The sequence below is a fragment of the Rattus norvegicus genome, chromosome 1, assembly GCF_021556685.1.
Source record: "Rattus norvegicus strain SHRSP/BbbUtx chromosome 1, alternate assembly SHRSP_T2T, whole genome shotgun sequence".
Taxonomy (NCBI): Eukaryota; Metazoa; Chordata; class Mammalia; order Rodentia; family Muridae; genus Rattus; species Rattus norvegicus.
The window spans coordinates 130,885,557-130,907,571 of NC_141534.1; the positions used below are offsets into that span (position 1 = coordinate 130,885,557).

Genomic DNA, 22,015 nt, shown 5'->3' on the forward strand with positions numbered 1-22,015 from the left:
GACAGAAAGGCTCAAATACTTAATGGTCTTTAGCAAAAAAGAACTAAGACCAGTAGGTGGGGATGTGACTACAGGTTTACAAGCTGGTCTCAAAGCCACCTGGACTATAACCAGGTCTTCTCTCTGACTTTCCTATGGTGCTGGGTACACATAGCTCAGTCTGACTAGGAGACCAGACCCTCATCTGTCCCACAGCGTATGCCACAGAAAGCCTCACCAGCAGGAAGCGCAGTTATTCCTACTTCTAAGCAAGGAGGTTTCTGGTGGTACCTTGTTATGGCTTGGGTATGTTTAGTCCTCCATTGTCCCTGTGTGTTGGAAGGTTGGTCCTCAGCATGGTGCTTCTGGGAGGAGGTGTAGAACCTTTCAGAGATGAGGCTTTCTGGGAAGGGTGGGGATGGTGGGGTATAGATAGGTAACTGGAGGCAAGGCCTTTGCAAGGAAACCATGCCATGCTTTCAGTTCAGAGAGTTTGTTATGAACATGTCTTCTCCATGGTGATGCCATCCACCATGCTGTGACACAGGTCAGGGGTATTAATGAGTGCAGGCGCCATGCTGTTTTGACCCTTTGGCCTTCAAAACTGTAATCTAAATAACCTCTTTAGAGGAGTCTACCCTAGGGCATTTTGTTATCAAAACAGAAAATTCAGACATAGCCTTTGTAATTTCTGTAATAATTTGCTTGTTTATGGAGCACCACAGTTGCTCTGTAAACTATGATGTCACTGCTGTGATGTCATTACTGTGATATCATCACTGTTGTGTCACAGCTGTGATGTCATTACTATGATGGTACTGCTGTGATATCATTATCGTGATGTAATGCTATGATGTCATTACTGTGATGGTACCATTGTGATGTCATTATTACGAGGGTACCACTGTGATGTCATTACTGTTATGTCACAGCTGTGATGTCATTACTGTGACGGTGCTACTGTAATGTCATTACTATGATGTCCAGTAATTGGCTGATACTCCACTACATTAAAACAATAAAAATAAAACTGGAGGCATAGCAGAGTGGTAGAGCTGTTGCCTAGCCTGTGCAAGGCTCCAACCCCCTGCACTGCCAACAAATAAAAGTATCAAACAAAAAAGCAACAGAGATCAGCAGGTTGTCCTGTGAGGTCCATTCATATATGAAGAAACTACTGGGCAAGTGGGTTCAGTGATGTGCTCAAAATCACCACATATGCAGAGGCATTGGGGCTCAGATGTAGACATGCTAGACACATGACCCCAGACCTACTTCTGCTCTTCATGGCCTCCAATAAGAACTATGTGTAGTTTGGTTTAATTCTAAAAGGTTACACAGTTAGAATATACCCAATTTTCAATTTTATGTTTAAAAGTAGGGGAATACATATTGCTATCTTCTGCAGGCTTTAGTTCTGTTAGTTTGGTTGAATTGGTGTGATATTTACAGATCAATAGCAAACTTTGCTGAGATGGGTAGAACCTTCTGGTATTTAACCTTTCTTTTATACAGCATGCTGGAGAAAATTGCCAACACGAAGCCTCAGTGAATGAGGCCAAAAGTTCATCCTGCTGAATAACTGCTTAATTAGACACCTTTCAGAATACTGCGACCTCTCAGAAAGGTCAGCTCGCTGTGACAGCTGTGTGGATGTATGCTGTGGGAGCCAGGCTGCATGCCACATACAATTAGGACCAACGGAGTTTTAACATATTGGTAATGATGCTCTATGGCCTTATATCTTGATTAACAGATGCACTGCTAAAGGGTGGGTGAGGGGGAAGATTTAAAAGGAAAACCCCATATAGGAGTAACTTGTCCTTTCTTTCATGAAAGGCAGAAAACATTGGGTTGGGGTCCAGTGGCCCTGAAGATTGGGCTGAAAGACACGGTGATGCTCATAGAGAGCCTCGGCTAGAATGTGGTTTGTCCCAACCCAATATGGTGGTGTTGGGAGGTAGGCCTGCTGGGTAGTACTTGAATAGCAGGACTCAACTCCTCCTGAATAAACAGATTAATACTATGTAGAGGGAGCGAGGAGTCACTCTGATAAGCAGAGTTAGCTACCATCTGGGGACAGGGCTGTTAAGAAATAAAAGAAGGCTAGCTCTTTTGTCTGTCTTCCCCATGCACACCCTTCCCTTCTGCCATTTGCTGAGGTTTCACATCAGAAGCTAACCAAACACAGTTGTGCAATCTTGGACTCCCCACCCTCTAGAACTGGATGCTAAGTAAATCTGCTTTCTTTATACTTAGTCTTGGCTATTTTGTTACAGTAAGAGAAAAACAAACTGAGGCAGACAGAGACAGCAAATGGGTGGGGGAAGGGAGAATGGGCACAAGAGTAGCTCCTAAACAAACAACCAATACCGACTTCTCTTTATTATGAGTTTTGCAACAATGTATTGAACCCTAGGCTATGGTCCATTCTTGCTGAGACAACAAGGGGCCGTCACGATTTATGAAGTGTGTGTTCAAAGATGTTTATTAATAAGCTTGTGACCCCTGCTTTGGCCTCTCCACCCCCACGGGAGCAGAAGGTCTTTTTTAAAAAATAAGACCCTGGCCATAACACCAGACGAGGGTTACCAGACCATGATCTCGGGGTTAATTAGCAAATTTCATAAGCAGAGAACAGCAGTTTTTCATTTTGAGAAATCTTCTAACAACCTCAAAGTTCTTCTATTACAGGGAATCCGGAAGAAGAACGGGCCTTGCTCTTATCTAGGTCTGCAGAGTGCCCAGCACGGCACGCTTTCCACTCATTCAGGGACACATTCCAGGTGCTGGGCAGGGGGTGGGGCCTGGGGTGGGGGATGGGGTTGGGGTGTACTCTATCATAACGCAGAACTCTGTCTGAAGTAAGGCAACAGCAGCGTACACATAGTCCCCTCCTTCAGAAGGCAGCAGGAGGTGACACCAAGGGTCTCTGGGCAGTTTGAACTGATAGAACTCACGATTCTCTACCCAGAAGGAGCCATTTCTGCTCCTCTATATCAGACTCAAGCTGGTTAGAGGAGGGAGGGCTGGACCAGGCACTCTGAATGGGCTTGGGACAGCCTGAAGGCACTCACCATCTGCAGGACATCAGCAGAGACCATCTGCATGCAACACATGGCTGTGGCCAAGGCGCACACAATGGTGGAGAGGACATTAAGGGCACAGACACTGAAGAGGAGGTCCTGCAGGAAAAGAAGGAGGAGAAGGGTCAGTTCCTGCTGGACACACAGAGTCCAGGGCACACTTACGTAAGCCTGGGTCTGGCCCAGCCTGGGCCAGCTGCCAGCTGATTCACAGGTTGGCTTTATGCATGACTGTATTTTATTCATATTCAGGGTTAGCCTTTAAAATACACACATTTGTTTATTTCCTTCCTGTGCAGCTCAAACTGCTCTTAATACTAAAATCTGTCTTTCATAATTTTGATAATTGCTAAGAAGTCATCGGTAAGATAGCTCAGAAAATATTGGGATATTCATGTAAGAAGGTGGGTAATTTTTATCAATCATACTGACACTCGACACTCTGATGAGTGTTTAATAAAATGTCAAGTCTTTAAATGGCACTTTTTATATTTAGGTAAGTGCAGATTCGCATGTGTTTGTCAGAAATGATGCAGTTATCGCGTGTACCCATGGGTAGCATCCTGCAAAACCATAGCTTAGCCCACTATCACAGCCTGGATACTGACAACACAGTCGAGACACTTAACACTGTGGGTCTCACATGCTACTTCTTATAAACACCCTCCTCACCCCACCCTTGCTGCTTCCCACCCCAACTACCCTCCATCAATGACTAGCTTGCTCTGCAACACTTGTTTCAAGAATGTTAGAGGAATAGGATCAGAAAGCCTGAGAGTTTTCCCAATGCTCTTTTAAATTCAGCACAGTTGTTTTAAGATCCACCAAGTCTGTTTTACATATTAGCAGTTCGTTCCTTTGTACAGATATGTAGTATTCCTCTGCATAGACGTACCACAATTGGTTTAACCATCAAACAATTGAGGAGTACTGGGGTGATAAGCAATTTAGGACTAATAAAAAAAATTCCAGGTGTTTATGTTAATGTAGGTTTTTATTTCTCTGCAGCAACTGTTCAAGACAGCAATTGCTGGGTGTGGGTATTGCATGGTTGGTTTTGTAAAAACAGTCAAACTGTTCTCTAGGACGGCTGGACCATTTTATATTCACACCCATGATGCGTGAGTGACCTGGTTTCCCGGCATGGCTGCAAACATTTCATGTGGCTTCTGTTTTAGCTGTTCTGATAGGTATGCATGGATTTACCAATCCAGCTCTATAATCAATTTCCCTGATGCATAAAAGATGAACCATTTCTTTTTTTGCTTGCTATTTGCCATCTGGCTCCCCTTTAGTAAAATGTCTTTCAGGTTTTGCTTATTTTCTCATTGGCTTGTGTGCCTTTTCATTCCTTTTAAGTGTTCTCTATGCCAGTTCCTTCTCAGGACTTGCAAACTACTGTGGCGTATCTTTCTGAGTACTTCCCATGGTGCCTGAGGTTTGGGGGCAATAACAAAAATGCCACCGGGGGTGCGGCTATAGCAATGGGACATTTGCTTCGCACCTTTGGAGGCTGAGGGTAGGATCTGGTGACCAACTTCTTGCTGTGGCTTCATTTCGTGGGAACAGGGCAGCAAGCTTTCTGGGTTCTCTAACAAAGACTCAGATCCTTGGAGAACTCCACCTGCATGAACTCACCACTTCCTAGAGGCCTGAAGCCCTGCTGACATCATGCTGGGGTCAGGAGGTCAGCACATGGATTGGGAAGAGGAAAATGTTCAGTCCACTGCATGTGAACTTTCCATGGAGGACACATGAGTACTCACGCATCTATGTTTAGTATGCACTTAGCCTTAAGCGTGAGCAAACAGCACACACGTTTATGTCCTAACATCCAATCTCTCTCCTTCCTCTCTCTTCCCCTCCCCCTCTCCACCCCTCTCTCTGTGGGCCATGCTTTAGGTGCCAAGTCTGCCCAGCTCTAAATACTTAAACAGTTTTGCATGTTTCTTTTCTAAACATGTAATTTATGTTCATGCCCATGACCCATTTTGAGTTAATTACTGGATAAAGTTTAGACTGCAGTTCATTTTTGCCCTTTTAATTTTGATTTCCACATGCTCATTGTGAATATAAAGAAATGTGGCGTGTGTGTGTGTGTGTGTGTGTGTGTGTGTGTGTGTGTGTGTGTGTGTGTGTGTGCTTTCCTGTGGTATCTTGTGGTCTTGAATTCATTAGTTCTAGCCATTTTTAAAGGTACTTCAGCATTTTCTCTGCAGAGAATCAAGCCATCTGCGAAGGTTGTTTCTCTGGGATTTTTCTGCTGCTTATTTTCCTTTCCTTGTCCCACTAGCTGGGACCCTGACCACTGGGCTGACGGTGAGTCTAACGAGAGGACACGAGGCGCTTTCAACTTGTTCTCCATGCTTCACAGCATTACTCCCTGTCATGGAGGGTTGGTCTACTTAAATGGCACTGTTCTTTGTCTTAGAGGGTCTACGTCATGGTATTTAGTCATCGAAAGGTAATTCATTCTTCCTTAGGAAATTCATTTTTCAATCCATGCCATAAACAGGAGTCAAAAACCTGACCAAAGATTCACAAAACTGACCAATGATACTTCAGTCGACTCCAGTGTTTTAGAGCAGGCAAAATCTGCACATCCAAAAAGCCACCAGTAAAGACTATCTTTTCACAGAAGGACAAAGATCTTGAGGTTAGCTGTGATGTTCTACCACATCCCTGAGAGGTGAGCATCCCTGAGAGGAAATAGAAGATGTCCTAAGTGACCAACATTGTGCATGCATGGTGATCTTTATGTCCATCTGTCTGTCTAGTCCAGCAGCAACTGTAGGCCTTGTTCCTATAGTCATAAGCCAGTGTTCTGTCTGCCTCTGCAGAAGTTGACTGTTTAGTCCTTTTTCTCAGGACCTCGAGGCCAACTTGTGGGATACAAAAGAGGGGTGACTGTGACAACATTATGGAGGATAAATTTAGCTCATGGCATTTCATCGTTCTCAAGGTTGTATGGTCTAGTGTACATGTAGAGTCGGAGAAAGGAGTCTGAATTTTAAAATCTAGCAACTCTCAGACTGAGGATCATTATTCCCATCCTGGAAGTGAGGCCATCTAGATACCCCTAAACAATGTGAAAATCAGATTCTGCCCAGTCTTGTGAGCCTAGCTAGGCTCTGTGCCTGTAATCCTTTTAAGTGTCTCTTTTCCTAGCCTCAGTAATCTCTTCCCCAGCGTATGCTAACAGTGTTCAACAGAATACCTGAGGGACACCCTCCACAGAGTCCACAGTTCTATCTTCATGCTTCCCCTCTCCTGAACTCTATCCTGAGAAGTCTACGCCATGGCTTGGCAATCTGGAACTTTTCAGTTGTGTCTCCTCAGCGCAGGAAGTCTCAGGGCAGCTCCTAAGTTCCTTTTGGTTGCACAGAGCCCTGGGAAGTTTCTTCAGGAAGTCAGTGGGAGAGGGGACTCTGGGACTCCCCTTGTTTGCTGACCTCTCAGGGAGCACAGCCCTTTATGCTTTGGCATACATTTGGAGGTTGCTTCAGGCAGGAGGTAAATCCCTGGTTAATACTACCTTGGGAAGAGGCTCTGGGTGGTATTTTTTGTTTCAGACCATGGCAGAGCTGAACAGGCTGTGCAAAGTTGCTATGGCCACTCAAATGCCCTCTCTGCTCCTGCAGCCATTAAAGATGGGGCAAGATAAGAGCTTGTTTGTGGAGCAGGACACATGCACCATGCTAGAGAGAGGACAACGGCTGACGTTGGGGAAAAATGGGAACAAGATCTTCATTTGCGAATGAACAAGAAAGTAATTGAAAGGGAGTGGCACCAAACCTGAGCTTCAGTGTGGCTCAGCAAACATTTGTTGACTGAAAGGTCTGGAAACACTGAAGGGACTGGTGATGTGCTGTTGGAGAGGGTGTGATCAGGGACCGCAGTAGAAGTATGGAGACAGTGTCTGAGAAAGACTTTAGAAGCCAAGCAATGGGTTGGGATTGAGGGGGAGGAGGAGAATGGAATGTGGAGGAAGAGATGGGGATGAGGTGATCCTCCTGAGTGTAAACGCAAGACCCCAGCAGCCCCAAGCAAGGTTCAGGTGGTTATGGCGGACGACCATTTCAAACAAGTATAGTCTGGGACATGGAGAGGTTTAATTGCCAGGGTGCTGTCCCACAGACAATCTAGACAACAGTTGGAAAAGTTAAGTCTGCAGCTCTGATGGTGACCAGAGCTGGCAGACCACATGAGGAGCTGTTCCATGACTCTGACCTTAAGGATGTTCCTGATGTGTCCAGGGGCCCATTTTTACTCACACTGTCTAGATCCATCGCACTGCAGGGGTTGAGGCTCCCCAACCTATGCCCTGTAGAAGATGGATCTCCGCAATGAGATGGGTACCCTGGAAGATCATACTGAACTCCTCATTATATGTTTTTTTTTTTTTTTTGGTTCTTTTTTTCGGAGCTGGGGACCGAACCCAGGGCCTTGCGCTTCCTAGGTAAGCGCTCTACCACTGAGCTAAATCCCCAACCCTCTCATTATATGTTTTACATGTCTCTGAGGGTAATTCCAAATTATAACCAAAACAGTGACCCCTATCGACGCAGCGTAGCTAGAAATAGAACAAAAACACCAGGAATTTCAACTTTAATGACCACGTGTCCCATCGTCATTGAAGTGAATGTCCTAAAAATAGCACCGAGTTTGCATACATTCCCACCAGCCTCCTAACTTTCTGTTACGAATACGCATCCCCAGGCTAACACTGCTTTATGTCTTGTGAAGTGTGTTTGTTTGAAACACATGCCAAATTGACTCCTTTCCCTCCGTTCCCCTAGCTGCTTCCGTGTTTGGCTTCTCCTAGCTGCACCCACTGGAATTAGGTCTAAGTGTTTCCTTAAAGTTCCTTTCTGCTTTAAGTAGCACCTCTACCCCTGGGACCGCTTTCTCAGGAGAGCTCCATGGGGCTAAAATCCGTGGTCTGTAATGTCCCCTTAAAATGTCAGTCGAAGTGGCAGGCACGGACACACGCAGCACATGTGTCACTGCTGACACTGAGTCTGACCTCCGCACACTCTGCAGTTACCCTCCTGTGGTTATTAACACTAACACCCAAGGGACTCTCGCACAGACGCGTCGCGCAGAGAACAAAAGCGAGCGTAAGAAAAGTTTCAGACACTCGGGCACATGATGAATTCTCTGAAAATTCTCTCCGCTCCAAGTGCATCTGGAGACTAACAGCATAATTCCTAGAGACAGGGGTCAGGAAGGAGAACTCACAGATCTACTCACTAGGAAACTCAAAGCTCAGGCTTTGCGTCCTCTCTGGAACTTTCTGGAACTTTCAGTTCTTTCTGGAACTGTCCTTGTGTAGATGACGAGCTCCTATATTCCTTTCTCCTGGCTCATTTGCTCCTTTCTCCCTTTGACAATTTTCTCTCTCTGAATAATGAAAGGGGTTTCCTAGGCCATTATCAGTCAAGGCGTCATGCTGTAAAGCCCCACACGGAACAGAGACTCGGAGACAGTAAATACCTGATGTAGTTGAATGTGGGTGGCACTGGGCTTTACCTGGATTATTGTCTTAGATACCTGCCCCTCGGAATGGTTATTGTCTTGGCATGTCTGACAATGACCGTGTGCTCTTGCCTGACATTTACTGATCTGTGTCGTGGGGGGCAGTCTGCCATGGGTGTAGGCATGCCTCCAAGTTCCTGCTGACTGACACCTTAACTGTTCTGCACGGCTCACTTTCCTGGGCTGAGTTTGCAATAAGCAATCTGAAGGAAGAGGAAGGAGGTGACATATACCCAGGCAAAGTGTAGGTTGGGTGTGCAGGCACTGATTTCTCAAGTTCCAAGTTCCTCCTCTGTCACCCGAGTCACTGTGTGCACAGGCAACTATGATGGGAGCTCTGACCAAGGGCAGATGCAGATCAACCACTCTCCACAGTGCTTCTGTTGTGAGCCCTTAGACTTCCTGTCTGCAACTCAGGAGTCTCCTGTCTTCTGTCATAGAAATTACAGCAACCAGGAACAACAGGCTGGTTTGTTAGTTTGAAAGGAGGTGAAGCCTCAGGCCCTATGGTGGAAATACAAAATATTTCTACTTCATCTTAAAGAACAAGGCCAGAGGCCATGTTTTCTACCGCTGTAGACCCTGTAGACAGTAGAACGGTTTGTTTAAAATAGGGGCTCCTAAGCCATCATTTGAAAATGAGTAAGTTATCTCATTGTGCTCTTTTGAATTTTAAGTTGAGGCTAGAAGGAAACAGTGTATTTAATTCCCACATTTCCAACCGCACACAGAGAGAAAGTAAATTTAATGTTTTCATAAAGTAATGCAGAAAATGACTCAGTAAAACAAGGCACACAAAACAATCCTCTTGGTTTTGATAGTATAATTAATGTGTGTGCCCATATGTATACTGTGACTTCCATTCTCCACATCTATTTTTTCAAAGAATTTGACAATTGTGGAGCAGGTCCTGACCCACTGAATTTGTTTCTGCAGAGGGCAGCAGTTGGATGCAGAAGTCTGTCTGGTTAGCTTGAGTTCATATCCTAGGAAAGGAGCTGAACTTCGGCTGCCCTATAAAAATGGTGAATGACACGAGCTGGGGAGTGGGCAGCAAGCTTTGTGTTCAAGATGTCAGCCTCCTGTTTAGAACTGAGGAATTTAAGCAGACTGCTCTGGCTCTGAGCACCCAGAGCTGCTCCTCACGGGGATGGTGCACGGGGCAACTTACAGCTTCTGAGAGAGGGAGAGTCAGTTTTCTTTTAAACTGTTGCCCCTGGTGGGACCACCACACTCCAGTGGAATGCTATATATCCATGAGGATGTGAGTAGCACTGACCACACCTGATGGGTTTTAAATTTTAAAAAGACACAACACTGGGTTGGTAGGGAAGGGCTGGATCTTGGAGGAGTAAAGGGAGGGTGTGAATGTGGTCAAAACACACTGAATGAAATTCTCAATGAAGTAGTCTAAAAGTGATGGGGGAACATGGCATGTTATGGCTGTTACGACAGTTGGGTCTTTTTTTTAAAGGATAAACAAAACAGATCTAGATGTGAAAAGAAAAACAGAAGAAAATTCTTGGTTGGGGATTTAGCTCAGTGGTAGAGCGCTTGCCTAGCAAGCGCAAGGCCCTGGGTTCGGTCCCCAGCTCCGAAAAAAAGAAAAAAGAAAAAAAGAAAATTCTTGCAGATGAATTAAGGTACAAGTACCCTGTATGAGAGGTTGACAAGCTAAAATCTACTACCTGTAAAAACTCCCCATCGTCACCAAGCTTAGTTTATTTCTGTTTTAATATAATTTACTCTCTTAATGCTATTCATCATGCTAAATGTAAAACTATATAGTCGTCGCAATATGTATATATAATGTAGGAGTTTTTTCAACACTAGTATTAGAAGATTTTAACATGCTGGAAGTTAACAGGGATTTCTATAACTCAAGACACTGTAGGGAATATGTAGGACATGGGGCAATACTCTAAACACTCACTCTTTAAATCTGGGCAGGAGGCTGATGAGATAATAAAAGAAGTATTCAAATTAGAATGTAATCATTTGTACAAGAACCGGGTAATGTGTTCAAGTAGTTAGGTTACGTGTGACGCTCAGGCAGTGCTGTTCCAGACATGTGAATGGCAGTGCGCAGTCTCCATACTGCCCACAACCAGGATGTATTCTTCAAAGGATATCCTTGGTAGTAGCAAAGAAAGTAAGTGCATGTTTATGAGCAAAGACAGGAAAGGTGGGAGGACTGTCTGTACTCAGAGAGAGACGGTAGTTGAGATGGTTGTGAGAGTGTGGCACGGGCCCACTGTCCATGCACTCATATCTATACACTCAGCCAACTGTAGATGGAAAGACTCAGGGGAAAATGAACCTATAATGAACACACACACTTAAAATATTCATCTATTTTTAACTATTGTGGGGGTGTGAGAGTGCAAGGAAACCCAAGCCACAATGCGTGTGTAGAGGTCAGAGGGCAACTTTGGGGAGTTGATTCTCTCCTCCTACTGTGAACTCTAGAGATGAACTCACACTGTCAGCCTTGCAAGCACTTCTACCCACTGAGCCATCTCACCCGTGGACTTTTCTTTCTGTCACTAATCTTTAAACAACACAGTGAAACAATCATCTGCATAGAATTCACATTGCTGCTGTCATCATGTTAGTCTAAGTCTACAGGAGAATACAGGGTATACGTTAACACTGTACATTTTCTCTAAGGTACTTGGGCACCTGCAGAAGTACCCTGAAGATACTAAGGAATAACAATGTGGCAGAAAGGAAATATAGACATATTTGGCAGAAAATGATGCAAAGAAATATTAGAACTTTATGTGTGACTAACAAGGCAAAAAATAGATTTTTATGATTAAAAAATGAATTAGTCAACAATATCAAAAGAAACAGCTGTCCATACAACACACATGAAGAACAATGCCAAACAGATTAAAAGGATGACTGTGAAGGGAAAGTTAATGCATGAGCATATCATTATTCTTGGAAAATAGCAAACGAAATACACAAAACAAAACAGGCACATACAGAGACACAGAGACACACATACAGACACACAGACATACACACAGGCACAGAGACAGACAGACACACACACAGGCATATACTCACAAAGACACACACAAAGGCACAGATACAGACACACACACAGAGGCACACATAGATACACAGGCACACACACAGACACACAGGCATACATTCAGGCACACAGATACACATAGGCACACACATACAAACACAGACACACAGGCATACATTCAGACACACAGACACACACAGAAGCACACACAGAGACACACAGGCACACAGGCACACAGGCACACAGGCACACAGGCACACACACACACATACACAGACACACACTCAGACAAACACACAGAGACACATGCACAGGCATATACTCACAAAGAAACACACCAAGACACACACAGACACGACACACACAGACACAGACACACAGGCATACATTCAGACACACAGATACACAGAAGCATGCACACAGATACACACACAAATGCACATGGGCACAGACACACAAACACACAGATGCACACACACAAATAAATAAATAAGTAAATAAAGGAAAGTAGAACCAGATTTCAGTAATAGCTAAGAAATGTACATCAAAACCACAGGACAACCTGCAGGGCAGACACATTCTCTACTGGGAGCGAGTCAACAGGATGCTGAAACATTTCAGGTGGAACTGAAAACTGACTGTATCTTTGTCACGGAAAATAATTTGACCTTATCTTTTAAAGTTGAATATTTCCACCAATCTTCATGGGCTGCGCTCACCTGGCGGCCTGTACATGGGCACACAGCTGCTCCCTCTGGCCAGCTCTGCGGCCAACAGTGAGGAGTTTCCTTCTACAGGATAAGGTCAAACATGCTGTGGTTTAGACACAGATGGAAAATTCCAGAGTGGTGAAAACAAGCGACCAACACACAGAGAGCCACCGAGGAGCTCGTGGGAATGAGCTAGTTATACTACCAGAGCGAGGACGGTGGAACAGAATTGGTAAGAAAACAGGAAAATGGACAAAGAGAGAAAAGCTCAAAAGAGCTGGGAGTCATGACATGCGGCAAAGGGATAGGAAAGGCTTAGGTCTCAATAAACAACAACAGGCCCATCATCTACGTATGGAGAACCAATGGCAATGCCACCACACCCACGGGGCGGAATTTAAAGATCCCAAATCTGCAATATGCAAATGAAATTTTGGAATGAAAGCAATCTGTAGCTCCGAGGGAGAGGCAGATAGGTGCTTCTGTTATTTGTGAATTTGCATACGTAAATTTGGCTACTTGCTAAGATTTATTTCTAACTCCCAAATCTCTTTCCCCTTCTTTCTCTTTATCTCTGCCCTCCCCCGCCGCCTCCCACACCAGTCTGGATGCCCATGAGTATGCGCATGCGTGTGGAGGCCACCGTAGGATGCTCCGGGTTTTCCCTCTATCTGACTTAAGATGGTTTCTCCTCCCTAAATCTGTTCTCTGGCCTAGATGGCTGGCTAGTACTCAGGGTCTCCCTATCTACCCTCTGCCCCGTGCTGAGGCTATGGGCATCTGCAGTCATCCTTGGCTTTCACCTGAGTCCTAGAGCTTCCAACAGAAAATGGGTTCTCACACTCGCAGAGCGCCTGCTCATGGCCACTGAGCCGTATCTTCTGCTCTCTCCTCGATCACCTTTCTGGGTGTGCTTTTGCAGCTATTCTCAGATATATGACGAACGGCCACGTCTTTGAGTTCCCCAATGTAGCCGTTCCCAGTAGGCTAAACAACACAAAAGTGTCTTTATGGTTGTGTTTCTCTGTTACTGACTCACTGTATACCCATCCCTGGGGCCATGTTGTAGTGCTGTCTAGTCCTCGAGTGTAAGAATGCTGTGATATGGCTTACAGAGAACATAAGTGTTATATGTTCATCTAGGCATGAACAGTAGCACAGTGGGTCATGAAGTCAATGCTAATGAATCAAGAATATAGAATATTATATGTGCAATATTATTTATAATAAATATATCAAGTATATATAAATATACAAACAAATATATAACATACATTTGAATAGAAACACATGCAAAACCAGGTCTGTATACAGCAATTGGCAAAAAGGGTGTGTGCAGGGGCTTGAAAGAGCCAGGTCCTATTATTTTTACCTAGGAGTAATTGGTTCCTATAAAACTTGTCTGTAAACCATCATTACTAAGAACAAAGAATTAACTGCATTTCCTAAACAAGGCAAAAGGCATAAGTTATAAGAAGAATGATGAACATGATTGACTATATTAAAACATGAAGACGTCTTGTGAGAAAAAAAGCATGAAGGCCAAAAATGAAAGAAAATTAGGCGGCAGATGGAGTTTCCCTGTGCAAAACGCTCAAAGAAGGAACGGTTATTAAACAGAAGGCAACAGAAACATTTAAAAGTTAAAAGCAAAGTGACAACTCAATGAGGGGTAGTTCAAGGGACAAACTAAGTCACTCAATGGCCTTAGAAGGCTCAGGCATTCCCTGTGGTCGGGGTGAATTAGTCCATCACCACTTAGTCCAGGTCCCCATGCCTCTGTTTCCCATGCCGTCTGCTATGGCCATCAGGAGAGGAGGACATTGCCTCAGTATGAAGCCATGTTCTCCTCCCTGCCTTACTGTATTCCCCTTTCAGTGCTTCACCTCTACCATCAAGGGGAAGTCCCCCACCCTACTGGGCCATAATGTTCTGCTCCACAACAGGTCCTGATTCACAGAGCCAAGTGAGCCAAGTAACCCAGTACAGAACCCTGGACAGAAACCATAAGCTCAAGTAAAGCCTCCTCTTAAACTGTAGCTAACAGGTTTTGTGACGGGGACACACTCATGTTCAAATGTCGATGGAAAGGCGGTAAAAGGCAGGTAAAAGAAATCAACAAAACATAGAGAATCCCGGACTTAGCCAGCGTAGGGCGTGTGCAGTCATCATCCAAGGCCTGACTATAAGAAGGAAGGAGCCACATTCTCAAGTTCCAGCCAAGGCATAGTCAGTAGAGAAGTCTTCCTCCCCAGAGCAGGGTCTGTAGTCAAAAACCGCTGGGAACATGGAGACAAACATGCTGCCACCCCCTTCCCCCTTCTCTTACTAGTGTCTCACATGGGGCAAACCCCGCCAAATGCCAAAGAGAAGAGACTGTAGGGGTTGCCGTATGCAGGATCAGCCCTGAAGCTCACAGAGAGGCTCGGAGCTCAGGCACAGGCAGTGGGATGGGGAGGCAGCAAGTAATGTATCCATCTATTTGTTTCAGACTTTATCCAGACACATTAACTGAAACAACAAAGTTGCTAATGTGGTTAACACAGCTCGCTCCTTTATATGTACTTTTTTTTTAAAGAAAAATTAATTACCTGTGGGCCCCAAAACATTAAATAGAAAATTCCAGAAAAGCTACTACATATTTAAAACAATGTATTATAGGGCTGGAGAGATAGCTCAGTGGTTACGGGCACTGGCTGCTCTTGAAAAGTTCAATTCCCAGATGTCTCACAACCATCTATAAGGTGATCCGATGCCCTCTTCTGGCATGCAGATATAGTACTCATCGATATAAAAATAAATAAATCTTTAAAATATGTATTATAGCATATTTACACAAATAGTCAACTTTGCTTTTAGTCCCTGCCCACCTCTCACTTTGCCTACTGTATAAATCCAGTTATTATGTAAACACACATGTACAGGGAAAAGCATACTGTGAGCATGTGTACCTTGGAACCATCTGTGATTTCAGGTATCTCCTGGGGGCTTTGGTGTATATTTTCCATGTATGTAGAACACTGTCATGTGGTATTACAATGGCTCTGGCTTGGGTTAAACATTTTATATATATATATGAATGTTGTATATAAAAATATTTAAAAGAGAATATAATGTAGGATTTCCTACTTACCTAATCTAATCTATCATGCATGTGCCTGCCTATAAACTAACAAGTTTCTACTGTTTTTACAGTGGTCAGATATTGTTTTAATGATGATGATGATAATAATAATAATAGGAATAATAAAAATAAAGAGTTCACCCTTGTATTGGTTTGACTGAGATGTCTGCCATAGGCACATGCATTTGAACACGCGGTCCCCAGCTGGTGGCACTGTTTGGGAAGGCTTAGGAGGTGTGACCTTGCCGAAGGAAATGTGTCACTGGAGACAGGCTTCAAGAGAAGGCCTTGTCCTGCTCCCAGGTGGTTCTCTCTGCTTTCAGTTCACAATGTATGTTCTCAGCTTGCTGCTGCCACCCCCATGTCTGCTGTGATGCCTGCTACTTCCTTGTCAGGGTGATGTACTCTTATCGCTCTGGGACCGCGAGACCAAGTACATCTCCCCTCCTGTAAGTTCCTTGAAGCATAGTGTTTTATCACGGAGATGGGGCGAAAACAAGTGCAATCTTCTACGCTGAGCCCCACTGAGCTCAAGGTTCATTTTGTAATCAAGGAATATTGAGGCAACACCTTTTACTGTGCAAAATCCTTCTCAGAAAAATCATGGGGCCCTACCATAAGTCTCTAGATCTGCACCGAATCAGCCTTAAAATGACAGGCTTTCGTGAATAAATGCCAAGGTAGCATGAAAAAAGGATGAAAGGAAAATACTAATTAAATTCCAGATGACAAAGGTTTAGAGCCAGTTATGGTTTTAGGTTCCTTTCTTTACCAACACAATGTTAAATAGAAATGACGGCTGGAGGCAGCCGATTGGACACTGAAGACTTCAGCTGGGACTACAGCTGGGAGAGGGAGCCCACCGTGTGAAGAGCCACCCCCCATGGAGCGCTTCCTACCAGCGTGTCACCTGTGTTTGCATGTATATGTGCATGCCTAGGTGTGCATGTGTATACGTGTGCATGTATGCATGAGCGTGTGTTAGCATGAGATGTTTGCGTCTGGCTCTACAGAGATTTAAGGTGAAGCACCCATAACTCCCAGTCATAAAGGCTCTTGAGTGGGAAGATCAGCCATTCTTCCCCTCTCTCCCTGGTGTGTAATAGCAGAAGGTGAGAAGTTTGTTGCTCGTGTCTATGAGAGGGAAGGGATATCACCCCTCATCACAGAACACAGGGAAGGGGTTCAGGGTGCAATTACGGTTAAGGTGGGAGGAGGGGCCTTCCTAACCCTTGGAATAAGGCTGAGCACTAGGCCAGGCTGACACAATGCAGAAGCATGCCATGCACATGGAGTCTGCCACAAAGGCAGGGAAAACCACAGTGTCCAATTCCTATCCCTCCATCATGGGAGGCAGGACAGTCCTTCTGAGGTCATGATCTGAGGCTTATGAGTGGTGACTGTGGTCCAAGAGCAGTGACTGGAAATAATGACTAAGATGTGGGCTCTGAGTGGTGACCTGGGACCTATTGCCTGTGACCTGTGGACAGAGCTACGAGAAAAAAAGACCCGAGGCAGAAGAGCAAGGTCACAAAAGGGTGAGAACAGGGGTATGTTGTGACAACATCTGCTGGAAAATTGCCCGTGCCCTTAACTTCTGAACCATTAATTCCCTTAAAAATCTATCTATTAAATTTTAGCAAGAAAGAAAGTCAGCAGAAATTAAGATACAATTTGCCATTTTAATATTTACATTTGAAAACATTTAGTTCAAAGCACAACGGTACATTTAAAAGATCCTTAATAAATTATGACTTAGTTGTCAATAATATAGACGTTTCGGAAAAGAATACAAATGAATGATATTAATTCAGCTCATTTACATGCATTGTAGTGTTAGTGAGTACCGTGGCCTGAATAGTTTCATCCATGTTTTGACAATGTTCCTGTCAGGGCAATGGCGTCAGGAGATGGGCTTTCTCAGCGAGCAGGTCAGGAGGATGCAGCTCCTGTGGGATTAGTGCCCATGTGAGAGACTTGGGAAGAGGATCAGCCATTCTTCCCCTCTCTCCCTGGTGTGTAATAGCAGAAATGAGATGTCAGCCACTCAGGAGTGGGAAAGGAGGCTTTGCCAGAGCCTGGCCACGCTGACACTCACACTGGGGACTTCTGGCTTCATGATGTTGGCAAGGAGGGGGAAAAGGAAGCAAAGCCATAGGTGTCAGCAGCCTCAGTGCTGGAAGGGACACAGAGACAGGGGAATCCCCAGAGCTCACTGGACAACCAGTCTAACTGAAACAGTCCCAGCCAGGATCAGTAGGAGACCCTGTCCCAAAGCGTACAACAGACAGCCTCAGAGGAAGACATTTTATGCTAACGTCTGGCCTCCGCAGGCACATGCCTGGGAAAGGCACCTGCACACACACACACACACACACACACACACACACACACACACACACACACACACACACCCCATCTCTACAGACACACGGTTTTTACAAAGAGAAACAACACTCTGCTGTTTAAGCCATCCGGTGTAAGCAGTCTGCCGCGGTTGCCCACACTGACCAAGGCAGGTGTGCTCGTAGTTCCTGTCATTGAGATCATCTCCGTGGGGTTGGGGATTTAGCTCAGTGGTAGAGTGCTTGCCTAGCAAGCACAAGGCCCTGGGTTCGATCCCCAGCTCCGAAAAAAAGAAAAAAGAAAAAAAAAGATCATCCCCCGTGGTCACTCGACTTCTGACTGCAGGGCCTGTACCGTCCGGTACCTCCTGGGGTGCATATGCACCCACAAATAATGAGACACAGCCACGTGCACACTCAGCAATACGGTGACGGCTCACACCTGGTATTCCTGAATGCAGCGTGGAGACATTCAAACCGTCCACCCTGCAGGCGCCACTCCCTCTCGTCCTCCAGCTGGCAAAGCCAGGGAGGTGCTGGAAACAAGATATTATTTCATCAGCTGTTTTAATCTCAGCAGAAGGAAATCTTTTATTTTTATTAGCCATCCCCCTTTCCCGTAAGGGCGAAGGGGATCATAAAAAAAGTCTCAGCTGCCCCATGCTAATTAGTCACAGGCTAAAACAACAACAACCCACAAAGGCATTTTCTTGGTTTTCGTGTGGAATGATCCGCAAGGAAAATTTTTCACAAAAACGAAGGCTTTTGCAGCTGAGAACACCACAGAGCCATGTGTGAGAGGGCCAGTCAGGACCTCGCCTGTGTATCAAAGCACTCCCATCGCTACGACCTCAGAGCGCTCTACCAGCACTGAGCAGGCGCACCCGGCCCCATTCCATCGCACTATGGGGACACTGGTGTTTAACTTGCACTGCCTTCAATGACTGTGTGTCGTCTCCCACTGCCAAATCATTTGGCAGGGACACACAGAGGTGCGACGTGTTTGCTCTCAAAACGACCCCGAATGTACCTGTTTTGCTTAGGAATTGAAGCCAAATTAGATGTGGGGATAACTGAAAGAAAATGTCAATATTGAAGAACTCAATTAGTTAGCCCTCTAAGCCCATGGTTTTCAGGCCAGGATCTCTCTAGATTCCCGAATCAGGCAAAGCAGCCCAATTACTGCCTCTTCGTTAGTTATTGACTCCCTTTGCACCATGAGGAGCACAGATGCATTGTGTAATTGGGCAGTGCTCTATTAATTCAGTGTTCACGTGTCCTGCCTCCGTTAATCCCAGCATGGGAACTCTGGACAGCTGGGCTCACATGGTGCGCTCCAATGTCCGATGCACTCCTGCGAGAGATGGCTTTTCAGCCACTGGTGATGTCCCAATATCCTCTAGTGGGACAGGGGACATGGCCCCCTGAGGAAAACTATGGGGGGATCGGGGACAGGGAACCAGGACGAACGCCTAGACGAATGTCAAATGTCGCAGCATTTGGGTTGGGTCTTAAGAGCAGAGAATGACTATGCAGTCACCTAGATGATTTCACTTGAACAGAGATGGCGAAGGTGAGAGAGAGGTTGGAGAGGGTTGTAAAATCACCACCCTTTAGTCTCCTCTATTGTCCTTTCTTCTCACTCTAGGCTGTGACCCTGATGGAGTTGGTGTGTCAGAGTACTTGCGTCCTCCACCCCACCCCCACCCCTGTTCTCATGCCATACATCCCCAGCGAGTATAAACTCTGTGTCACCAGGTAAAGACTGACACAGAGATCAGAGGAAGCAGTGTTTATCTGGGGAGCAGAGACTGTAATCTGGGTAAACTGAGGTAGAGAAGACCTGAGTAGTGTCCCATGAGGCAAATGCCAGAGACGTTTCTTACAGGGGATTTGCACAGTAGTCACTCTCAGACACAGTTCACTGGCAGGGAGAAATACTAAATTCAAACTGCTTCCTATTGGTTAGCAAATTACTATTCCCAGCTGAAGAGATTGCCGGTCACAGACACCGACTTCAGCTGTTTGTCTGAGTCTACCAGGACATTCTGCAGTTTAACCCTCAGCAGGTTTAAGTACAAAGGCCTCTTGTACCACCCCCACCCCACTTTAGGAGAGTGTCGTCTTCACCGTGGCCTTTTTCTTTCACACGTTGCTTCCATGCTCACAAGCACGTCTAGGGCTCTCGCTTGCCTGTCCACTAGCTGCACCTCTATGCTCTCAGAAGACCTTGAGAACCAGTTCCACTCTTACCTGTTGTGGTGCAGACCCCTTGAGCATTGGTGGAACTGCTCCAGCAAAAGCCGGCTTCAGTCTCTTGCAGGTTATAATCTACAAAGGACGGCAAGCCACTGTGGGGTCACTCTGTCCTCCCCAAAGCCCCCTGGCCTCCCTCCAGTGTCTCTGTAGAACAGCTTCCTGGTAGACCTCTTGATTTGCCAGGACTGGATGCTGGTTTAGTTTTCTGACCCCTGGTCCGTAGCTTAGGAAGGGTATTTACATACTGACGTCATCTGGATAGGTATCTCCTCCTGGGCTACTCAGCTATGTCCAAGCTACCTGATGGACAGGAGGAGCACCTGTACCCCGGTGCTCAGCAAGCCTGGTTGACTTTAGAGCTCAACACTGAACAAGTACAGCAACTCAGGATTCTTTAACTCCATTTCTATGTGGCCATGACAGAAGACGGCCCTGTAGCCACTCCCTCTCCCTAGGAATTCATTTCTTTTTTTTCCCCATCTTTATTAACTTGAGTATTTCTTATTTACATTTCAATTGTTATTCCCCTTCCCGGTTTCCGGGCCAACATCCCCCTAACCCCTCCCCTTCTATATGGGTGTTCCCCTCTCCATCCTCCCCCCATTACGACCCTCCCCTCAACAATCACCTTCACTGGGGGTTCAGTCTTGGCAGGACCAAGGGCTTCCCCTTCCACTGGTGCTCTTACTAGGATATTCATTGCTACCTATGAGGTTGGAGTCCAGGGTCAGTCCATTTATAGTCTTTAGGTAGTGGCTTAGTCCTGGAAGCTCCCATTCTCAGTTCAGTGGTTTGCTGCTGGCATTCGCCTATGTATTTGTTGTATTTTGGCTGTGTCTCTCAGGAGAGATCTACATCCGGCTCCTGTCGGCCTGCACTTCTTTGCTTCATCCATCTTATCTAATTGGGTGGCTGTCTATGTATGGGCCACATGTGGGGAAGGCTCTGAATGGGTGTTCCTTCTGCCTCTGTTCTAAACTTTGCCTCCCTATTCCCTCCCAAGAAAATGTGGTACATCTACACAATGGAATATTACTCAGCTATCAAAAACAATGACTTTATGAAATTCATAGGCAAATGGATGGAACTGGAAAATATCATCCTGAGTGAGGTAACCCAATCACAGAAAAACACACATGGTATGCCCTCATTGATAAGTGGCTATTAGCCCAAATGCTTGAATTACCCTAGATGCACACAACACATGAAACTCAAGAAGAATGACCAAAATGCGAATGCTTCACTCCTTCTTTAAAAGGGGAACAGGAATTCATTTCTTCGCTGCGCTGCACAAAGTTACCCTGGACAGGAAGCTCCTTCCTCTGTGGCTGTTCCTTCAGGGGGTGTGGCTTTGAATGCTTCCTCACTGCCCTGGGCGTGCCTTCATCATGTGTCAGGCAACGTAGCCTTCTAATACTAATCAAGACGCTCATACTGGAGGAGAGGTTCAGTTACAAGGGGCCTAGGCCGCCGGGGAGGGAGGGAATCATTCATTTTCCTGTCTCTATGATTGATTGTCACAGCTGGACTGATTTCACTCAACTCAGAAATGCATCCCTAAACCCATCCCAGAAAGCAGGCGGTAACTCGGTTATTCACCTCTAGACATTATGAAGTGTTTCAAGGAAGTTATGGTGGAGATGATTATTCCTGTATTTAAGTTCCTGTTGAGTGGAAACAAAGTTCTAATTGCTTTAAGTGTGCCTTGGAGTCTCTCATTAGCAATTACGGCAGCAGCTGATAACTATTCATAAGAGAGAAACTCTATAGTTCAGATTAATCTCTTGATAGCCAAAAATAGAAAGAAAATCCCACTCTTTTATTTAGACGATAGAGGAATATTTAAGACTCAGGAAAGTAACAGGGCTTATTTCAAATGTTAGTTTGGGAGGAAAAGGCCATCTTAGCCCTTGAGAAAAAATTTGCAAGTG

The 22,015-nt window shown here is 45.3% G+C and overlaps 1 protein-coding gene across 4 annotated transcripts in view; it reads right to left on the reverse strand.

Annotated features, from left to right (window-relative positions):
* The window catches only part of Entrep2 (endosomal transmembrane epsin interactor 2), a 411,852-nt gene that overhangs the window by 27,219 nt on the left and 362,618 nt on the right, over window positions 1-22,015 (reverse strand). For all 4 annotated transcript variants that reach the window (NM_001427632.1, XM_087589068.1, XM_087589082.1 and 1 more), the window contains one exon: window positions 3,057-3,164. In NM_001427632.1, the coding sequence (NP_001414561.1) occupies window positions 3,057-3,164 (108 nt within the window). The remainder of the gene's footprint in view (window positions 1-3,056; window positions 3,165-22,015) is intronic.